The sequence below is a fragment of the Corythoichthys intestinalis genome, chromosome 21 (genome assembly GCF_030265065.1).
Source record: "Corythoichthys intestinalis isolate RoL2023-P3 chromosome 21, ASM3026506v1, whole genome shotgun sequence".
Classification (NCBI taxonomy): domain Eukaryota; kingdom Metazoa; phylum Chordata; class Actinopteri; order Syngnathiformes; family Syngnathidae; genus Corythoichthys; species Corythoichthys intestinalis.
In genome coordinates, this window is record NC_080415.1 from 10,054,261 (window position 1) to 10,073,387 (window position 19,127).

General features: G+C 40.2%; 2 protein-coding genes across 12 annotated transcripts in view; one reads left to right on the forward strand and one right to left on the reverse strand.

Annotated features, from left to right (window-relative positions):
* arhgap17a (Rho GTPase activating protein 17a) overlaps positions 1-5,508 on the forward strand; it is a 74,903-nt gene extending 69,395 nt beyond the window's left edge. For 2 of the 7 annotated variants that reach the window (XM_057825803.1, XM_057825801.1), the window contains one exon: positions 3,456-5,502. In XM_057825803.1, coding sequence (XP_057681786.1) covers positions 3,456-3,577 — 122 coding nt within the window. In that variant the 3' untranslated portion in view covers positions 3,578-5,502. Of the gene's footprint in view, positions 1-3,455 lie in introns of all 7 variants that reach the window. The other 5 variants (XM_057825800.1, XM_057825802.1, XM_057825798.1 and 2 more) reach the window with 5 other exon arrangements.
* An 8,531-nt stretch (positions 5,509-14,039) lies between these two features.
* Positions 14,040-19,127, reverse strand: part of grid2ipb (glutamate receptor, ionotropic, delta 2 (Grid2) interacting protein, b) — a 101,747-nt gene continuing 96,659 nt past the window's right edge. For 3 of the 5 annotated variants that reach the window (XM_057825998.1, XM_057825997.1, XM_057825995.1), the window contains exon 25: positions 14,040-18,720. In XM_057825998.1, coding sequence (XP_057681981.1) covers positions 18,649-18,720 — 72 coding nt within the window. In that variant the 3' untranslated portion in view covers positions 14,040-18,648. The remainder of the gene's footprint in view (positions 18,721-19,127) is intronic. The other 2 variants (XM_057825999.1, XM_057826000.1) reach the window with 1 other exon arrangement.

Here is a 19,127-nt window from a genome sequence, read left to right on the forward strand (position 1 = left end):
AAAAGTAGTGTAAAAATTGAAGAAAAAATGTACTTCAGATACAAAAATGTTACATAACATTAGCGAATTAAGTAATGGTGCTGTGAGATCCAAATTTAATATTTTGTATTACTTCCATAGGCTTCGGCAAGGATTCATACAATTTATTGATGAAGTCATCAGGAAAATCAGAGAAAGCAGTCTTGCATGCCTCCCAGAGTTCATCAACATTCTTGGGTTTCGTCTTCCATGCTTCCTCTTTCATCCTACCCCAGACATGCTCAATGATGTTCATGTCTGGTGACAGGGCTGGCCAGTCCTGGAGGATCTTGATCTTCTTTGCCTTGAGGAACTTTGAGGTAGAGATTGAAGTATGCGATGGAGCACCATCTGGCTGCAGAATTTGTCCCTTTTTATGGTTAGGAATGTAAGCAGCAACTAAGATTTGTTGATATTTCAGACTATTTATGTTGCCTTCCACCCTGAAGATATTTCGCACACCCCCATACTGGATATAACCCCAGACCATGATTTTGGTAATGATGTAACCACCAAACTTCAGTGTTTTCTGAGTGGATCTCGGATACATGCGGGCTCCAGTAGGTCTCCTGCAATATTTGTGGTGACTGTGGTGGAAGATTCATCTGAAAAATCCACCTTTTGACACTTTTCCAGTGTCCATCCTTTTGACAGGCTGTGGGCCTTGGCAAATGCCACAAGGTTTTTTTAATTGTCTGCACCTTGAGAGAAATATCAACAAATCTTAGCTGCCTCTTACATTCCTAACCATAAAAAGGGACAAATTCTGCAGCAGGATGGTGCTCCATCGCATACTTCAATCTCTACCTCAAAGTTCCTCAAGGCAAAAAAGATTAAGATCCTCCAGGATTGGCCAGCCCAGTCGCCAGACATGAACATCATTGAGCATCTGAGAGGCATGCAAGACTGCTTTCTTTGATGTTCCTGATGACTTCATCAATAAATTGTATGAAATCTTGCCGAAGCCCTTGGAAGTCATACAAAATATTAAATTTGGATCTCACAGCACCACTACTTAATTCGCTTATGTTATGTAACATATTTTGGTATTTGAAATACATTTTTTGTTCAATTTTCACACAACTTTCTGAAGGCGACAAAACTTTTGTCTTGCCAAAACTTGACCTTTATGTCTTCGTTAAATGATAAATCTTTTTTCAGTGAAACAAATATATTTTTATACATTCAACATCGTTTGGGAGGGTCTTAGCTTTCATATGAGCCATTTCTGAAACCAATTGAATAATTAAAAGTCTGGTTATTAGCAATTGTTTTTCAACAAAATGTATAAGCGACAAGACTTTTGTCAGGGACTGTATATATGATTGAAATTTAAGACCTCTACCTATTTTCTAAGTGGGTGAACTTGCAAAATCACAGGAGGTGTAAATACTTCTGCTCCTTATTGTATATAGAATTATTTTAACATATATCTGCCATATTCATATATGTGTATATATATTTAGAAATAAAAACTGATAATGATTTCTAAGTAAATGTTGTAAGTGTGCATTAATACTATGAAGCTGTAGATATTTCACTGGATATTAGACTATTTTATATTGCTGTAAACTTAAAAATACTTGTTTTAAAAAAAAAAAAAAAAAAAAAAAAAAAACTTAAATAATTGGCTTGATCCTAAAAACAAAAACAAAACAAAAAACCTTTCTCCTCTGCAGTCAATAAATTGCCCACTTTGACGAAATGCATTATCCCTAACACAATACATTGATGCACATCTTGCCTGCATTCACATGTTACATCCTTCACATGACATATTTCATTTCCGCTTCAACTCAGTTCTTTGCATGCTTCCTGTCACATTAGAGCCAACAGCACCACCTGTTGTTCAAACTCCCATTGCCCTGAATTGAAGTGCTTGGAAAATAGGACTCCAACTTCAGTGTCATAACATCAGCATCAAATGCTCTCATAGTACAGTAGATAAAGATGTTTGAGCATTTATTAGACAACTCGCTCATGATCCATATACTATTGCTGAGTTTCATCACATTTTTATTAGGGGTGTAACGGTACACAAAAATCTCGGTTCGGTACGTACCTCGATTTTGAGGTCACGGTTCGGTTCATTTTCAGTACAGTAAGAAAACAATGCAAAATTTAAATGTGCTCGTTGTTTATTACACACCTTTGTGCTTTCAACAATAGGAACATTAGCCTAAACAAAGCTAGAATTCTGCTCAAAAGTAGCGGGTATTTAAAGATAATCCAACAACAATTTGCCTTTCAGACCCCGCATATTGGTCCGCTTTCTTTCTGAAAGTAAGAAGAAAGAAGAAGTCCTGTGCTAAAGAGAAAGGCAATCCCAATGACAAATAATTTAACATATATTTTACAAATGAAATGCCTCAGTGAATCATTTTTTTTTCTTATGAACAGTTTTCAAAAGCTTTATTGGTGGATTTTCTCAAGTTAAAGCTCCACACAGAAATTAATAAATTTAACTGTGTAAGCAGGATCTGTGTATTATTCTTATTATTTAATTACAGGTGTTTTAGCTCATTTCAATTCATTTTATTTAAATGGGCTATTATTTATTTTATTATGTGTTTATATTTTATAAATGTGATGTAGTATTCATTTATATTGTATATTTTATGTTGTATAACTTTAGTTCCTATGTGAATATTAGTTCCTACTTGTTTTGTTGTGGTAGGAGGGTTTTGTATTGAACACTGGGCCGTGTTGGTTATTATTATAGCAGAGGAGATAGCAGTAATTCAACAAAGACAAGTCAACTGTGCCCCGATCTACCACTCAATAGATCTGATGGACATAAAAAGTGGGTTACGATTACATATTAGTTAGAAAATGGACCGGATCCACCGTATTTTTAAACGAGTGACTTCCGGTCTGCCCGATCCTCGCTACCGGGAGTAGTATTGACGCAGGAGGGTCGCGTCTCACGTCAAATAATAAACTCTGCCGTTCTTTTCGCGTGTGTCATGTTGAGCCGCTTTTGGGATGCGTCTAACACGCGTCCGCACTGCGACTGGTGTGCATTGGCTGATTGACTTTAACGCCCGCGTTTCACTGAGTTCTCGCGGCGGCCTTGTTGTCGCGCTGTTGACGTTTCTGGGTTATACTATCCTACCGTGTTGGTCCTCATTATAGTAGAGAAGACGGAGTAAATATAATCTACACAAAGAAACTGTAACCCGATCGACTCACAGCCTCGAAAAGTAAGGGTTACATTACGTCAGAAACTCATTCGGTACGCCTCCGTTCCGAACCGAGCACCAGGTACCGAAACGGTTCAATACAAATACATGTACCGTTACACCCTTAATTTTTATGATTGTTAGTTTGGGGCTTTCTGGCTGCATGGGGGTTAAACATTGATAATCTTGACTGTTGTGTGTGTGGCGTCTGAGTGTCAACTTACTGTACATCCTGCTGTCTCGTCTTGTATTCAGATCCAGCCATGTCCTTCAAAGGGCTAAGTCGCGCTCTGGTGCCGGAGCTCAACGTGGAGCAGCAGTCAGAACCGCCGCTTCCCAAAGACTGCGAGCTGGAGAGTGAGAGCACTGTCCTATAAGGGAAGATGCTCACCTGGTTTGCTTGTTTTTGTTTTTTTTTCCGTTATAATTTTTTACACACACACTCCGGGCCTATGTGTGTTGTTCTGCCGACATTTCGGGGTCTTTTTCTCAAGCATTCAAGCCAAAATCCACCATTTTCAGTCATCCTTGCCAAACTAACATCGCAGCTACTTGGCAAACAAGTGAAGGAAAGATTGTCGACAGGAGACTTTGGGATTTTGGCGTGGATTTCGAAGCTTTTTAAATGTTGGAAATGGTATTCTTTAGCAGGTGGAATCAGAAACTTAAAAGCGATGACTGCAGGTTTCCAGTCATCTCCCAATATTCAATTGACATTATTTTTCATTATCTTTCTCTCGCTTTTCTATTTATTTACCTACCAAGTTTAAACACACACATTCCCTATGGCTCGACACACTTGGTGGAGTCACTACATGTAAATAAAGCCTTAATATGATAAAAGCATTTAGATTTACTGTATGGATAGGGGATGGAAAGATGTTTTAGCATTTTAGCATTAGCATCAATAACCAGTTTAGGAACTATGTACAAGTATGCAATTTGTTCTTACTAGGCAACTACATGTGGGTGTGTTGATTTATCTCACTCGTGTAGCCAAATTGTGTCTTTGTACTCTGACCTTCAACTGGAGATTAAGCATATTGACTAAATGCTCAAGCAGCTTTCCAGGCATAAATCGCCCCTTTTTGTATTACTACAGTATTTTGGGTGTTTCAGGGATGTCATAGGAACGCGCGGCGTAGCAGGGCGGTCTTCTTAAAACCCTTTGTCGGGGCTTTCACGAGCGCAAGTAGCGGGGTCAGCCGCCCTCTCCGGGCCTCAACGCACTCAGTATTTTTGCCTTTTTTCGAGTGTGATGAATGTAAGCGGAAGAATTCTTTCTAAAAAAAAAAATGCCTCTGTCAGAAGCTGATGTTGCACAAGAGCACAGGCCATGAATCCACTTTAAAAAAAATCCCCACCGAGCTGAGAACACCCAACAACCTCGGTAGTGACGTGCGGGACAAATATTTGATCGATGAGATTCTTCTTTCTCTCTTGAGTAATGCAGAGGTCCAGTTCCCAGAGACCGGCCACACAAAATGGTACCAATGGTGAAAGTCTTGGATGCTGCAGTTGCCCTGGAAATATGTGACCCCCCCCTCACCCAAGACAATCAGATGCCCCTATTTCTCTCTGCTCCTGTGACTCTTTGCCTTATATACCCCCCCCACCATACACACACTCCCCTTCCCTGCACATCAAGACCAACAAATGCCATTAAATGAGAAGTGACGATGCTGCGTTTTTAAGCTCTATAGTTTTGTATGTTTGTTGTATAGTGAGCTGATATGTTGAATAAGATATCTTATATGAATGCTTGGTTATACATCCTTTCCAAAGAAAATAAAGTGTATGAAGAACTATATCTAACCGCCTGGGTATATGATTTTGTGTGCAGGCATTTGCAGTCTTTATACTAGTGTCAGGAATGAGCAGGCAGGCAGGTTGTATGGACCCAAATGCAGGGAAACAAAAAATGCAGCGAGGCAGGTGGCAGTGAACTAAAAAAAAACCTTTTAATGATAACTAACAAAATCACAAAGTACAAACAAAAGGGCTATGGCTCAAAAGGCAATGTTCAAACAAAACTTACTTAAGCAGAGGGACTGGTACACGAGGGCGTGGAACGGACTTGACTTTGGTGAAGACGGACATAGACATAGACAATGACGCAACAAGGAGTGACAAGAAACTGGGTCATTATATACGCAGACAAGGGGTAACGAGACGAGGAAACGCTGGGTAACACAGGTGGATGCAGATTGCAGGATACACTGGGAAAACACACACACGTGAGAGCAATGGGTAATCACAGGGACAAGTCACACAAGGAGAAACCAAACACAAAACCTAACAACTAGAAGATGTGATTCAATTCATTTTGCAATAGCGTATCACATGAATGCTATTTTTAAACCGTAACGTCGCACCGTAAAGCGGAAGTGGGACATTATAGAGACTCACATACAAACCGTTATATTTTTGCTAGTTTTCTCCGGTAATGTTTCAAAAACGAACATGCCGATCAAGCACTGCTGATATGGAACCTGTAGAAACAACTCTAGACATTACGACACATGAAGGATATTTTCTTCATACGTTTCCCGAAAGCAAAAACTCAGATTTAGATTCAGAGATTTATTTGTCATTGACACCAGCTCTCTCACAAGATGACAACAGATCCAACGAAATTCCGTTCGATGAGTGAGCATCGGGCCACTGCAGACGTTCCGCGCTGCAACCATCTCTCTCCAGAAATTAGAGAGCAAGTTACAAGTAGACACACATATACACTCACCGGCCACTTTATCAGGTACACCATGCTAGTAACAGGTTGGACCCCCTTTTGCCTTCAAAACTGCCTCAATTCTTCATGGCATAGATTCAACAAGGTGCTGGAAGCATTCCTCAGAGATTTTGGTCCTTATTGACATGATGGCATCACACAGTTGGTGCAGATTTGTAGGCTGCACATCCATGATGCGAATCTCCCGTTCCACCACATCCCAAAGATGCTCTATTGGATTGAGATCTGGTGACTGTGGAGGCCATTTGAGTACAGTGAACTCATTGTCATATTCAAGAAACCAGTCTGAGATGATTCCAGCTTTATGACATGGCGCATTATCCTGCTGAAAGTAGCCATCAGAAGTTGGGTACATTGTGGTCATAAAGGGATGGACATTGTCAGCAACAATACTCAGGTAGGCTGTGGCGTTCCAACGATACTCAATTGGTACCAAGGGGCCCAAAGAGTCCCAAGAAAATATTCCCCACACCATTACACCACCACCAGCAGCCTGAACCGTTGATACAAGGCAAGATGGATCCATGCTTTCATGTTGTTGACGCCAAATTCTGACCCTACCATCCGAATGTCGCAGCAGAAATCGAGACTCATCAGACCAGGCAACGTTTTTCCAATCTTCTATTGTCCAATTTCGATGAGCTTGTGCAAATTGTAGCCCCAGTTTCCTGTTCTTAGCTGAAAGGAGTGGCACCCGGCATGGTCTTCTGCTGCTGTAGCCCATCTGCCTCAAAGTTCGACGTACTGTGTGTTCAGAGATGCTCTTCTGCCTACCTTGGTTGTAACGGGTGGTTATTTGAGTCACTGTTGCCTTTCTATCAGCTTGAACCAGTCTGGCCATTCTTCTCTGACCTCTGGCATCAACAAGACATTTCCGCCGACAGAACTGCCGCTCACTGGATATTTTTTCTTTTTCGGACCATTCTCTGTAAACCCTAGAGATGGTTGTGCGTGAAAATCCCAGGAGATCAGCAGTTTCTGAAATACTCAGACCAGCCCTTCTGGCACCAACAACCATGCCATGTTCAAAGTCACTCAAATCACCTTTCTTCCTCATACTGATGCTTGGTTTGAACAGCAGGAGATTGTCTTAAACCAGGTCTACATACCTAAATGCACTGAGTTGCTGCCATGTGACTGGCTGATTAGAAATTGTGTTAACGAACAGTTGGACAGGTGCAATGTTCCCTCTAATTTTTCATGTGTCTGAGCAAACACATAATCTCCCTGAGCACACTGCGGCCCACGGTGAGCAACATCAGATGTGTACCGTATTTTTTGGACTATAGGTCGCACCAGCCAAAAAATGCGCAATGAAAAGTTAAAAACATATATGTCGCACCAGCGTATAAGTTGCATTTTGAGGGGGAATTTATTTGGTATAACCCACCACCAAAAACAGACATGTCATTTTGAAAGGCAATTTAGAATAAAAATACAATAGAGAACAACAGGCTGAATAAGTGTACGGTATGATAACATTACATGACTCATAAACAACGAACTGAGAACATGCCTGGTATGTCAATGTAACATGGCTATTTAGAGTTATTCAGATAACTATAGCATAAAGAACATGCTAACTAGCAACAATGATATAATAATGTGTGAATAAGTTCACATGTAAGTCGCTCCACAAAATAAGACGCACCCTCTGCCAAACTAAGAAAAAAAACTGCGATTTATAGTCCGAAAAATACGGTACATAGCGGCCACACACCAGTATCATGCCTTTTCACGCCTATTAGCATTTCTACTGCCCGTAAATTATCCAGTAGTAAGAGCATTTAATGATTAATATCCATGATTAAAATATCTCAATAAATGTCACTGGAATACACACCAATCTGACTTAAATTGTACCTTATTTTTCACGTCTTAATATATAGGACTTGCATTTGGTGTACTGATATGTCAGTGCTCTCATCTACTATCAGTGTATGCCAGGGTGCATTTTTAACACTGCACATAGTCTCGTTCTCCACTATATCATTGATTTTACAGTTTTACAGAGTTTACAAATTCAATGGCATAGTTTTTACTTCGCCAGCTTTCTGGTATACTCACAAACTTTGCCATGTGATTGTGGATTTGTTGAACTGACACCATTGACGCATTCATTTCGACGGTGAGTAAAATATTGTCAATGAGAACTTCAACTTGCTCTGGGTCAGATTTTGTTTTGTGGGACAGCTCCTTTCTCTTCTGTCGGTCTTTTGCATTCTCCCGCAATAATGTACCAATCCCCTATCGCATCTTGAGTCTTTGTAATTTTCAACAGCTTTCAAATGACTTTTCTGCTGAATATGACGCTTGAGGTAGTCCAACTTCCATTCAGTCCACATTTTTCCCCTCTGAAAACTCACTTGGTACTTTGGCTTCAGTTTCACCGCTTGTTCGTCTATTTGCACATGCTCCGACAGCCGCTCCTTCTTATATGGACCGCATTTCATTTTTACTTTGGCTTGGTGAGTGGATGTGTCGCTGCCCGTCCGTTTCGCCATGATAAGGGGTTGGCCTTTACGTCTCTCAACTCCGCCGCACTCACGCACTGTTGTCAGCTTGCTAACCTACACCACGCGTGTAGGCTGGGCAATACACAAGCAATGTCAATGCTATGATTGGCTGCGTAGCGGAAGTGAACCTTATCGTATCATTTGCTGGACACCTGTCACTCACCGAGTTCAACATATGTTTCTGTGGATTTTTTTTTTTTGTGCGCAGCATTGAATTTCTTGTGCGCAGAGTAGGTGCCAGCAGTGCGCGATTGCGCACGCGCGCAGCTTAGAGGGAACATTGGACAGGTGTACCTAATAAAGTGGCCGGTGAGTGTATAATACAACATAGCAGGGGTATGACACGACGCACAGGTCACGTGCAGGGATTTTTTTTTTGTACGAAAAAAAGAACTACCAGTCATGGCTGGAGGAAAGGGGGGATCAGTGATAGTAACAAAAAGGCGGTGGCGGACTGGAGGGGGGAGGTTGTGTTTATGCACAAGTGTATCAGTATTTGTACGTAGACGAAATATGACTCGGAAGGCCCTGCGACCGGCCTTGGGAAGAGATCAAGGGCAAGAGATGGAGGCTCTCTCCAGAAGGGAGGGGTAGGGTAAGGGTGTTCGGAAAAGGGAGAGGAAAACTATTATCAAATTAAGCTGAATAAGTAATTTAATATGTCCAAATACGGTTGGTCTTCAGTCAAATTCGCGCTCCTCATGGCGTAGGCGAGACCTCAGGTCCCTTAAGTTATTGCCAATAGTCACGGTCTGCCTCGACATTTCAATCACCTGCCCCGACAGTTCTGTCACCTGGCGCAAGGGAGCATCCACTTTTCTCCATCCTTCCTCGGACCAAACCGTGAGTCCACGGAGCCAGTTCTTGGTGCGAGCCTCGACGCAGTCTTCCAATGCCTTGAATCGCAGCCTTTTATTTGTGGTCAATTTGTTGAGTTCCTTTAAAGCTGCCGTCTTGGAGACTTTCTGGTAGAGTAGGGCACCTCCTTAGCCAAGCAGAAGGTACCCCACAACTGTCATGCCAAACAGCCAAATATACTTGATATTTTCCACAGATAGGACAGTAAGACATGCTGGATTCCAGTGATCCCATGACACCCTCACATATCCAGCGGCGAAGGTCCTGTCTAGGCAAGACGGCTCTCCTGGTGCCTTATGTCTTGTTGAAAAAATCTTGTCAATTGCGCTGAGAGGCCAACTAATCAGATCCATTTTCGTATGAGAGACCAGCACAGTTGATCCACAGAGGAAATACAAAAAAAGCAGACAGACTAGACTGACGAAGATCGCAGCAAGCTGGAGCAGGGAGGAAACACATCCGCCCCGTCGAAGGCAGGAGGAAGAAGTGTGCGGACGTTTATCGCCAGCAAGGTGAAGTCATTCACATTTCACATGCAGTAAGCATTTTGTTAGGTTGGCATGGTCCTTCAGAGGACAAGAGGTAAGCCATTTTGATATTTTTTACTTATTTTTTAGCGTGGCGTTTTGCCGTGGTGCTTCTGTCTGACAATGAAGTGTAAAAACATTATAGAATTAAGATTTGTTATTAATGAAAAAATTGCTATCGCTACACAAAAATAGCAATGTAAATTGCCCAAAAGAACTGTCGGAGATGTAAGACATTGAGAGGATATAGTATGTAAGATAGACAGGACATATGGTGGTAAAGGATAGATTGTTGAAACAGGAGAATTTCATTGTAAGTGGCTTAAGAAAAAGGTGTCGATAAAAAAGCTAAGGTCAGCTCGTATTTTTTTTCCGTATCTTTCAGCCCTCGGCACTCAAGCCATCTCTTTAACTGAACATTTGCATGTTCTTCCACATCTTTACCAGTAAGGGTGTAACGGTACATGTATTTGTATTGAACCGTTTCGGTACGTGGTGCTCGGTTCGGAACGGAGGCGTACCGAACGAGTTTCTGACGTAATGTAACCCTTACTTTTCGAGGCTGTGAGTCGATCGGGTTACAGTTTCTTTGTGTGGATTATATTTACTCCATCTTCTCTACTATAGTGAGGACCAACACGGTAGGACAGTATAACCCAGAAACGTCAACGGCGCGACAACGTGGCCGCCGCGAGAACGCAGTGAAACGCGGGCGTTAAAGTCAATCAGCCAATGCACACCAGTCGCAGTGCGGCCGCGTTTTACTCAACACGACCCACGCGAAAAGAAGGGCAGAGTTTATTATTTCACGCGAGACGCAACCCTCCTGCGTCAATACTACTACCGGTAGCTGGGATCGGGCAGACTGGAAGTCACGCTATAAAAATACGTTGGATCCGGTCGATTTTCAAACTAATATGCAATCATAACCCACTTTTTGAGTCCATCAGATCTCTTTAGTGGTAGATCGGGGCACAGTTGACTTGTCTTTGTTGATTTACTGCTGTCTTCTCTGCTATAATAATAACCAACACGGCCCCGTGTTCAATACAAAACCCTCCTACCACAACAAAACAAGTAGGAACTAATATTCACATAGGAAATAAAGTTATACAACGTAAAATATACAATATAAATGAATACTACATCACATTTGTAAAATATAAACACATTATAAAATTAATAATAGCCCATTTAAATAAAATAAATTGAAATGAGCTTAAACACCTGTAATTAAATAATAAAAATAATACACAGATCCTGCTTACACAATTAAATGTATTAATTTCTATGTGGCGCTTTAACTTGAGAAAATCCACCAATAAAGCTTTTGAAAACCGTTCATAAGAAAAAATATGATTCATTGAGGCATTTCATTTGTAAAATACATGTTAAAATCTTTGTCGTTGGGATTGCTTTTCTCTTTAGCACAAGACTTCTTTTTTCTTCTTTCTTTCAGAAAGAAAGCTGACCAATACTCGGGGTCTGAAAGGCAAATTGTTGTTGGATTATCTTTAAATACCCGCTACTTTTTGAGCAGAATTCTAGCTTTGTATAGGCTAATGTTCCTATTGTTGAAAGCGCAAAGGTGTGTAATAAACAACTAGCACATTTATATTTTGCATTTTGTTTTCTTACTGTACCGAAAATGAACCGAACCGTGACCTTAAAACCGAGGTACGTACCGAACCGAGATTTTTGTGTACCGTTACACCCCTATTTACCAGTGAATTTGATACCAGGGTCATCATTTTCTGACAGAATTGGTAGGTTTAGCTCTGTAAACATCTCCTTCGTACACTATTTCGATTCATTTACTGTTTGTACAGGCTCCCGTTAGTCCCCCCCCTTAGCAACAATAGCTAACGTCATGAATATTAATGAGCGGAAGTGACGTGTAGCGTGCGGTACGCCATTGCATGGTCAACAGTAGTACTGCAACGATTAATCGATTAATTCGAGTAATTTGATTAGGAAAAAAGCTTCGAATCAAATTTTGCTGCTTCGCGTATTTAATTAAGAGTGGCGTTGTAATGGTTTGTTTTGAAAGTTTAGCATTTAGTTTTATTGATTTGGGTGGCACACAGAAAAAAATAACTGGTGGATTTACTTGATAAAATCATTTTAACAATTTGCACTTACTTCTGAGCTTAATATTGCAAGCAGTAAAATTTACTTAATAGAGGTAAGTGCAAATTGTTAGAATGAATTTATCAAGTAAATCCACCAGTTATTTTTTTCAGTGCAACAATGGATGTGACATAACTCATTTAAAATGGTTGAATCCAGTGGCTCCCTATTAAGACCAACATAAGGTAAGTTGTGTGAGCTAATTTTTTTTTTTTTTTTTTTTTATGCATTCGTAATTTAGTTTATAGGTATATTTTTTATTAACGTTTTTATATTGTGTAGGAATATGTGAACGATTTGTTAAGAGCATTGTTAAAAAAAAAAAAAGTTAGCATTTCATAGCATTTAAGCTAGCGGACTTTTGCTATGCAAGTGAGTCAATTGTTCATTTGTTGTACTTCGATCCTCATTAATTTTTATTCCGTTTAAGGCTAAGCTCAGGTATTTTAATGATTGCTCTTGTGAAATGAATTTGCTTCTCAGAATTTCAATTCTGCATAGCTTGAAGAAACAAGAGTTTTATTTTGTATTCATATTTAATGATCATTTGAATGTGCAATCCTGGCAAGTTTTTATTATACATCTCCTAAAATGTATTCTGCAATGCATTAAATGTTCCTAATCCGATTATTAGAACTAACTAGTTCATAGATTAATCGACTACTAAAATAATCGATAGCTGCAGCCCTAGTCAACAGTGGTGGAATGTAACGATATCAAAATGCAGTTAGTCCCCGGGTTATGAACAGTTTCTGTTCATACACTGGCGACTTAACCCGAATTTGCGCTTAAGTCTGAATTAACCCTTTCCGTAGCCTTGAATACCCCCCAAATCCAGAGGTGGGTAGAAAAGCCAAAAATTTTACTCAAGAGTAGCATTACTTCAAAATAATATTACTCCAGTAAAAGTAGTCATCCAAAAAATGTACTGAAGTACAAGTAAAATATTTTGTCAGAAGAATACTCAAGTAATGAGTAACCTTGTAACTGCTTACGCTGTTTGATTTTTTTTTTTAATTTAAAAAATTGTATTTTTTTTAACAGCACAAAGTTATCTATATGAACTGTTGTTATACTGTACTATGACCTATTACATAACCACTTTAAATCAAACAAATACAAAAAAAAAATCATTGAATTCGTGCGAGAGGGAAAAAAATCTACAGAAATTAGGCATTATTTGTCCAAAGAGCATGAGTGCCCTCTAGTGGAGAAAACATATTTCCTACTAAAAAGATAAAAAAGATCATATCTCCGCTTTTCCGTGGTCAATCATTCGGTGCCAAATAATGTTGACGGCAGCGTTCTGTGTCAAATTCTTAATTTTTTTACGGTGCTTTAAAGATGCTATTTGATTGAACAGACTGGCTGTGGTCATAGAACAGCAAGCTTGAGTCTGATTGGTATAATGGAGTCGTGATTACTGTTGCGACGTCTCATTGGTGAAATTGGTAGAGCCACTCCTAGCGTCTCTGGCAAGAAAAAAAAACTTTAAATCTGTTATGTGCTAGATTAAAGGGAACCTCGGACTTAAAGACATGTAGGCTCTAATAAGCCTCAATTTTTCTCTTACTAAAATATGTTATTAGAAACATAAAATACGTATTGCCATTGATTTCGAAATCTATAATATTTAGTACGTTTTCACCTACGGAGGGTGCCATGTTTAATACGCACATTGGACGCTTGGGGTGATGACCTAGTTTGTCGCTGTCACTAGATCAGGGGTAGCCAACGTCAGTCCTCGAGGGCCCCTATCCAGCTTGTTTTCCATGTCTCCCTCCTCCAACACACCTGACTCAAATAATCAGGATCGTTATCAGGCTCCTGCAGAGCTTACTGATCATTTGATTCGGGTGTTTTAAAGGATGGAGACATGGAAAACAAGTTGGATAGGGGCCCTCGAGGACCAGAGTTGGCTACCCCTGCACTAGACAAACACTACCGATGCGCGAGTACTTACTATTTGTGTTTTATTGAGTCTTTTAAAAGTAATTTTAATGCCATTACTGACACAAAAGTTGTTTTTTTTCTTCAATAACATTGGTGAGAAGAAAGAAAGACGCATTATCGACTTTTGAGTATATTGTTTTATAGAGCAAAAACATTGGGGAAAAATATCAACACAAACATGAACATAAACAATCACACGACTTCTACTGAAAACATAAATAAGACCGACGAAAGAGGAAACAAAAAAATAAACTTGTCCAATAAAAGGACAGTATGTTCATTTTTTTCCAAATGAAGGTTTGCTACCACCTGCATATGTTCATGTCACCTTGTACCAACATGCAACTGATTTAGACCAGAAACACAGTTACGATACTTAGCAGCAGCGGTTCTGGTTGTGTTTTACAAGTGATAACACTCCACTTTGAAAGCTGTGCAACACTTACAGTACAAGTAATACAGTCGAGTGATTTCAACGACAAAATCGAAACCAGAACTTGGAGGACCACCCAAGCAGTCGCAATGACAACAATTAGCAGTGCATAGCCAAAATATGGGAATTTACAATCTCCAAAATAAAATATAGAGTACACCACAGCTATACTGTTACTCTGTGGATGAGTCATGAGGTCACCATGGCAACTAGAGAAGCACTTGACTCGTTCGCTTCCTTAACGACAATTGATTCAAATCCATTGTAAAATGGGATGACCGGTGAATGACCGCTGCCAGCCTCCTAGTTGCATGGGCGTCACCAGACATATTTCACTGGGGCGGGTGCCCCAGTATAAATAAATACATAAATAAAATAATTTGGAGTTTTAAGTCTACATAGCATAATCTACAGAATGCGCCGATTTCATATTGTCATATTACTCTTTTCACTCCATGTACACAAACTGCACATGGCTTATTAATATGGTAATTTATGCACGTAACTTTGGCTGTGATAGGCATATGAATTGATACTTCCGTGGATGATGTAACTGAGTCTCGTAGCTCTTGACTTAAGTTTGCGTTGCCGTGTTCTGCTGCTCGTGTGTCTTGTGACTCTCTAGTGTCTCTGCCGGAACCCCGCGTGACAAAGAGTGCCCCCGGAACACAACATACCCCACATTAGTTCCACGGGTAAATTATGAACACGGAAGGGTAACCTCACAGAAGGTTCAAATCACGTCGGGGTCACCAATGTAGCGGATGATGTCAGTGAGTCTCGTAGCTCGTGAGTTGAGTTTTCGATGCCGTGTACGGCCGCTCGTGTCTCTTGTAACTCTCTAGTGTCTCTGCCGGAAACGCGCCCGACAAAGAGTGCCCCCGGAACACAACATACCCCACATTAGCTCCACGGGTGAATTATGAACACAGAAGGAAGGGTCACCACAACATCTTCCCACCTGCTTTACAGGTTAATGCCAGATAAACTGCACATCCTTGTTGTTCGTTTTTACCTCTGTGGTGGTTTGTTTGGTCGCCTATTCCCATGAATTGTGAATCTAAATGGTTCAACTTTACTCTTTATGTCGCAGGCAGTTGGCAAACTACTCTGGTCGCAAATTGAAGTAGCAGATTAGCTGCTGTCTATTAGCTAACTGGCTACGAATACAATGACAATTAAATGCAATTTGAGTGAAAGGCTCTCAAGAGCTTTGTCTAATATTGTGGTAATATGAGCTGTGGTATTTGGACCGTATCAATACTGATGCTATTTTTTGCTATTTGTTATATGACCAAAATTAATAGAATCAATCTGAATGAATGAATTGCTTATCTTTGCAAGATAACCTCTTACAATTTTGTAAGTCTGCTAATCATGATTTCCAGTTTTACAAGCATTTTATTTGTTAATGCAGTCCTTGCAATCGGTAAAAAGATTTTTATTTCAATTTGACTCAAACAGCATTAATCGTGCAAATGGATATTAAAGTTATTTGCTCACAGCATGGATAGATCAGCAAGGAGGATTGAGAGAGGTAAGCTAGGTAACCCCCTTAGGCAACATAAACCACTTTTAGGTCACAACCTACCAGTTGAGAGACACTGATTAATTGCATAACAGTTACAGTGATATATCTCAATTTCTGTCCAGACAAAGTAGAGCAGCAGAATGTAGGGAGAGGTGAAGGAGAGATGGAAGTTGATGACCACAAGCAGAGGTGAATTGGCATTCAACAAAGTATGTCCCAATTTTAATTTTGAATTCTGATGGCTGAAAAACAAAAAAAAAACTAGGGCTGTCAAAATTATCGCGTTAACGGGCGGTAATTATTATTTTTTTATTAATCACGTTAGAATATTTGACGCAATTAACGCACATGCCCCACTCAAACAGATTAAAATGACAGCACAGTGTCATGTCCACTTGTTACTTGTGTTTTTTGTCTCCCTCTGCTGGCGCTTTGGTGCGACTGATTTTATGGGTTTAAGCACCATGAGCATTGTGTAATTATTGACATCAACAATGGCGAGCTACTAATTTATTTTTTCATTGAAAATTTTCAAATTTTATTAAAACGAAAACATTAAGGGGTTTTAATATAAAATTTTTATAACTTGTACTAACATTTATCTTTTTCACTTTTTTAATTTTTTTATTTTTTTTTTGACACAAACTTGGATTAGGTATGTTTATATACACAGGTAGTCCCCAAGTTACGCACAAGTTCTGTTCCTACGCTGGCGACGCAACCACGAATTTCCGTGTAAGTCAAAAATAACCCTTTAAAAATTCAAAATAACTCCAGAAAGTCCAGAAGTATTGTATTTTGTTTAATGGTGGAGGATACACTGCCCTATGGTGGCAGAGTTGGGTCTGGCTGGACTGTCGTTCAATAATGCTTCCATACAGGAGCACTCAGACGTCTCACATGTATAAAGGATAGGTGGTTTAGCCTACATAAGGCTGTAAGTTGCTTCAGCTAAAATACATTTGTGTATGCATTTGATGGGTTTAGGTTTAGAGCTACAGTTTGTGGAGTTACGTGTGAGCAATTTGCTATGAGAATTGTAAATACGTTAGTATTTATGCTCGCGAACTTGTGAAAAAAAATTACGCTAATTTAATCGACTAAATTTACATATTGATCAGACTAGATGGACGTTTGAACACTGAAGGGAAAATAATCTTTTCTCGTCCTGACTGTTCGACTGTTTGTATTACTCTAACGTACCCAATATAAAATAAATAGCATCTATATCATAGTTTAAAGAAAACAAGCAGAATATATTTGACATAGGGCATAAGAGATACATGACGGCCGTCTAACCACGGAAGCCCAATGCGTGCGTCATGCAGCTGACTGAGCAAGATTGACGCTGACTACCAGGTGATAGGCAAAACATCCTACAAGCCCACGTCTGCAACACCAAATGCCGCAATCAGCTCTTCAGGACACTCCAGAACAGATGGCGGGACGTCCTGTACTACCACAACACCCGATAACAAAAACAACTCTAGGTTTGATAGCCCAGCGCCTCTCAGACGTCAAGTATGGCCGAACCTCCAACCTCAGTTGCCTCAGTAACCGTAACCCAGCAACGAACAGTGACGCAAGAACTTGACTGCCCAAATCTGCAACAGAAGAATTATCTTAAACAACACCCAGGCCCACCCTATGTCCAACCCACCGTACCGCAGACTTCAAAAAGACTGAACGTTTAGCTAAAAACTGTCGCTACTCAGGGACATTCTGATGTGCTCGTTGTTTTGCTGACCCTGGATCCAGAATTGCCTGTATGTCGACGACCTATTTGCTGTTTGATCACTGTTGACCTGAATAAATTGTCAACTTGTGTTTCGAAGCCTTCTTCCAGCTTTCAAAATGAAGTCAGTACAAGGGGTTAGGACTTAGGAGAACGTGTGGAGTTTGGCCTTTTGGCTGGGTTGTCGGTGTTTCACCGGCCCGGGTCATTGGAGTTGCGCCAAAAAAACTGGAGACAAAATGAAAGACCAGACTCCGATGTCGTAAAGTAGAAATCGCGTAACTCCAGTTGGTCGTAACCCGTGGACTACCTGTAATTTAAAGTGCTATTTCTGACTTTTTATAATTGATAAGTGCTAAAAAAAAAAATGTTTTTTGCTCACTCGCTAGTGCCCCGCTGTGCCCCAGTGTTGTATTAGGTCTAGTGACGCCCCGGCTCAGTTGCAATAAGATTTGACAACTTTTGCCATCAATGACAGCAAATGAGTAGACAGTGGATCATTTACAGCTCCTTCACTCAGGTAGCGCATCACCTGCTAATACTGTACAAGCAGGACCTTGTATCAGAAGAAACCAGAAGATCAGTCTATAGTGACAGCAACTGATAAAATGCTTCACTATTAAAATGTATTGTACTGACTGAACTGCTGACCTAAACTACTTCTTTACATTCTTTAAAGTCCTGAAATGTCATGTACATGTAAACTGTGAATCATTTGGAAACTGTCTGCATCTTTGCTATTCTTCACAACATGACAAAATATAAACGTTTCAAATCTTACAATAAATATCTGTAGCTGTGCAGGTTGTCATCCATTCATTGGTCATTTATTTGTACAAGTGCTGTTTCAGGGGACAGCTCTGCCGAGAAAAGCAAATAATAATTTCTCCACACGGGGGCACTCCTGATAAGCTAGACAAGATGTGGCTCTGCGCTGTTTGGGGGGGAGCGTCACCACATGTTATTTTTTTTGGCACTTTGGTTGTGTGGGGTCTGAACTGGCTGTGTTGAGTCTACCAGGCCAGAGGGGAGGACAGTCTTGGACTTCTGGGATTTTCAGGTGTCTGGGTCTCATTGAGGGCCCGCTGGAAGAAAAAACCAAAACAAAACAAAAATAGCCTTTATATTGTATTATATTATCATATTCATATTTTCTTCCTGTCCACTTTTTTGGTGCGCCTCCTATGCATGTTGACCGATTCTTTCCGTTCCCACTAGTGTCGTTTTTGGCAGCCCTTTTACATTTTTTTCTTAGTCATATTCTAGTCATTTCAAAGTCTGCTTGTCTTTGTCTAGTTTTTGTTGACGAAAACGCAGACTAATTTCGGCTAGTTTTAGTCAAGGTTTACTCAATATTTTCGCCTGTAAAATTAAAAAGCTTCATTCCAAAAATACATTTAAAGAATTCTGGGCAGGTTGCCGAGATACTGACTTGGTGCCTTTTGACAGTTTGTATTCTCGATCCCTTCATTGCTTGCCTTGTTTTTTTCTT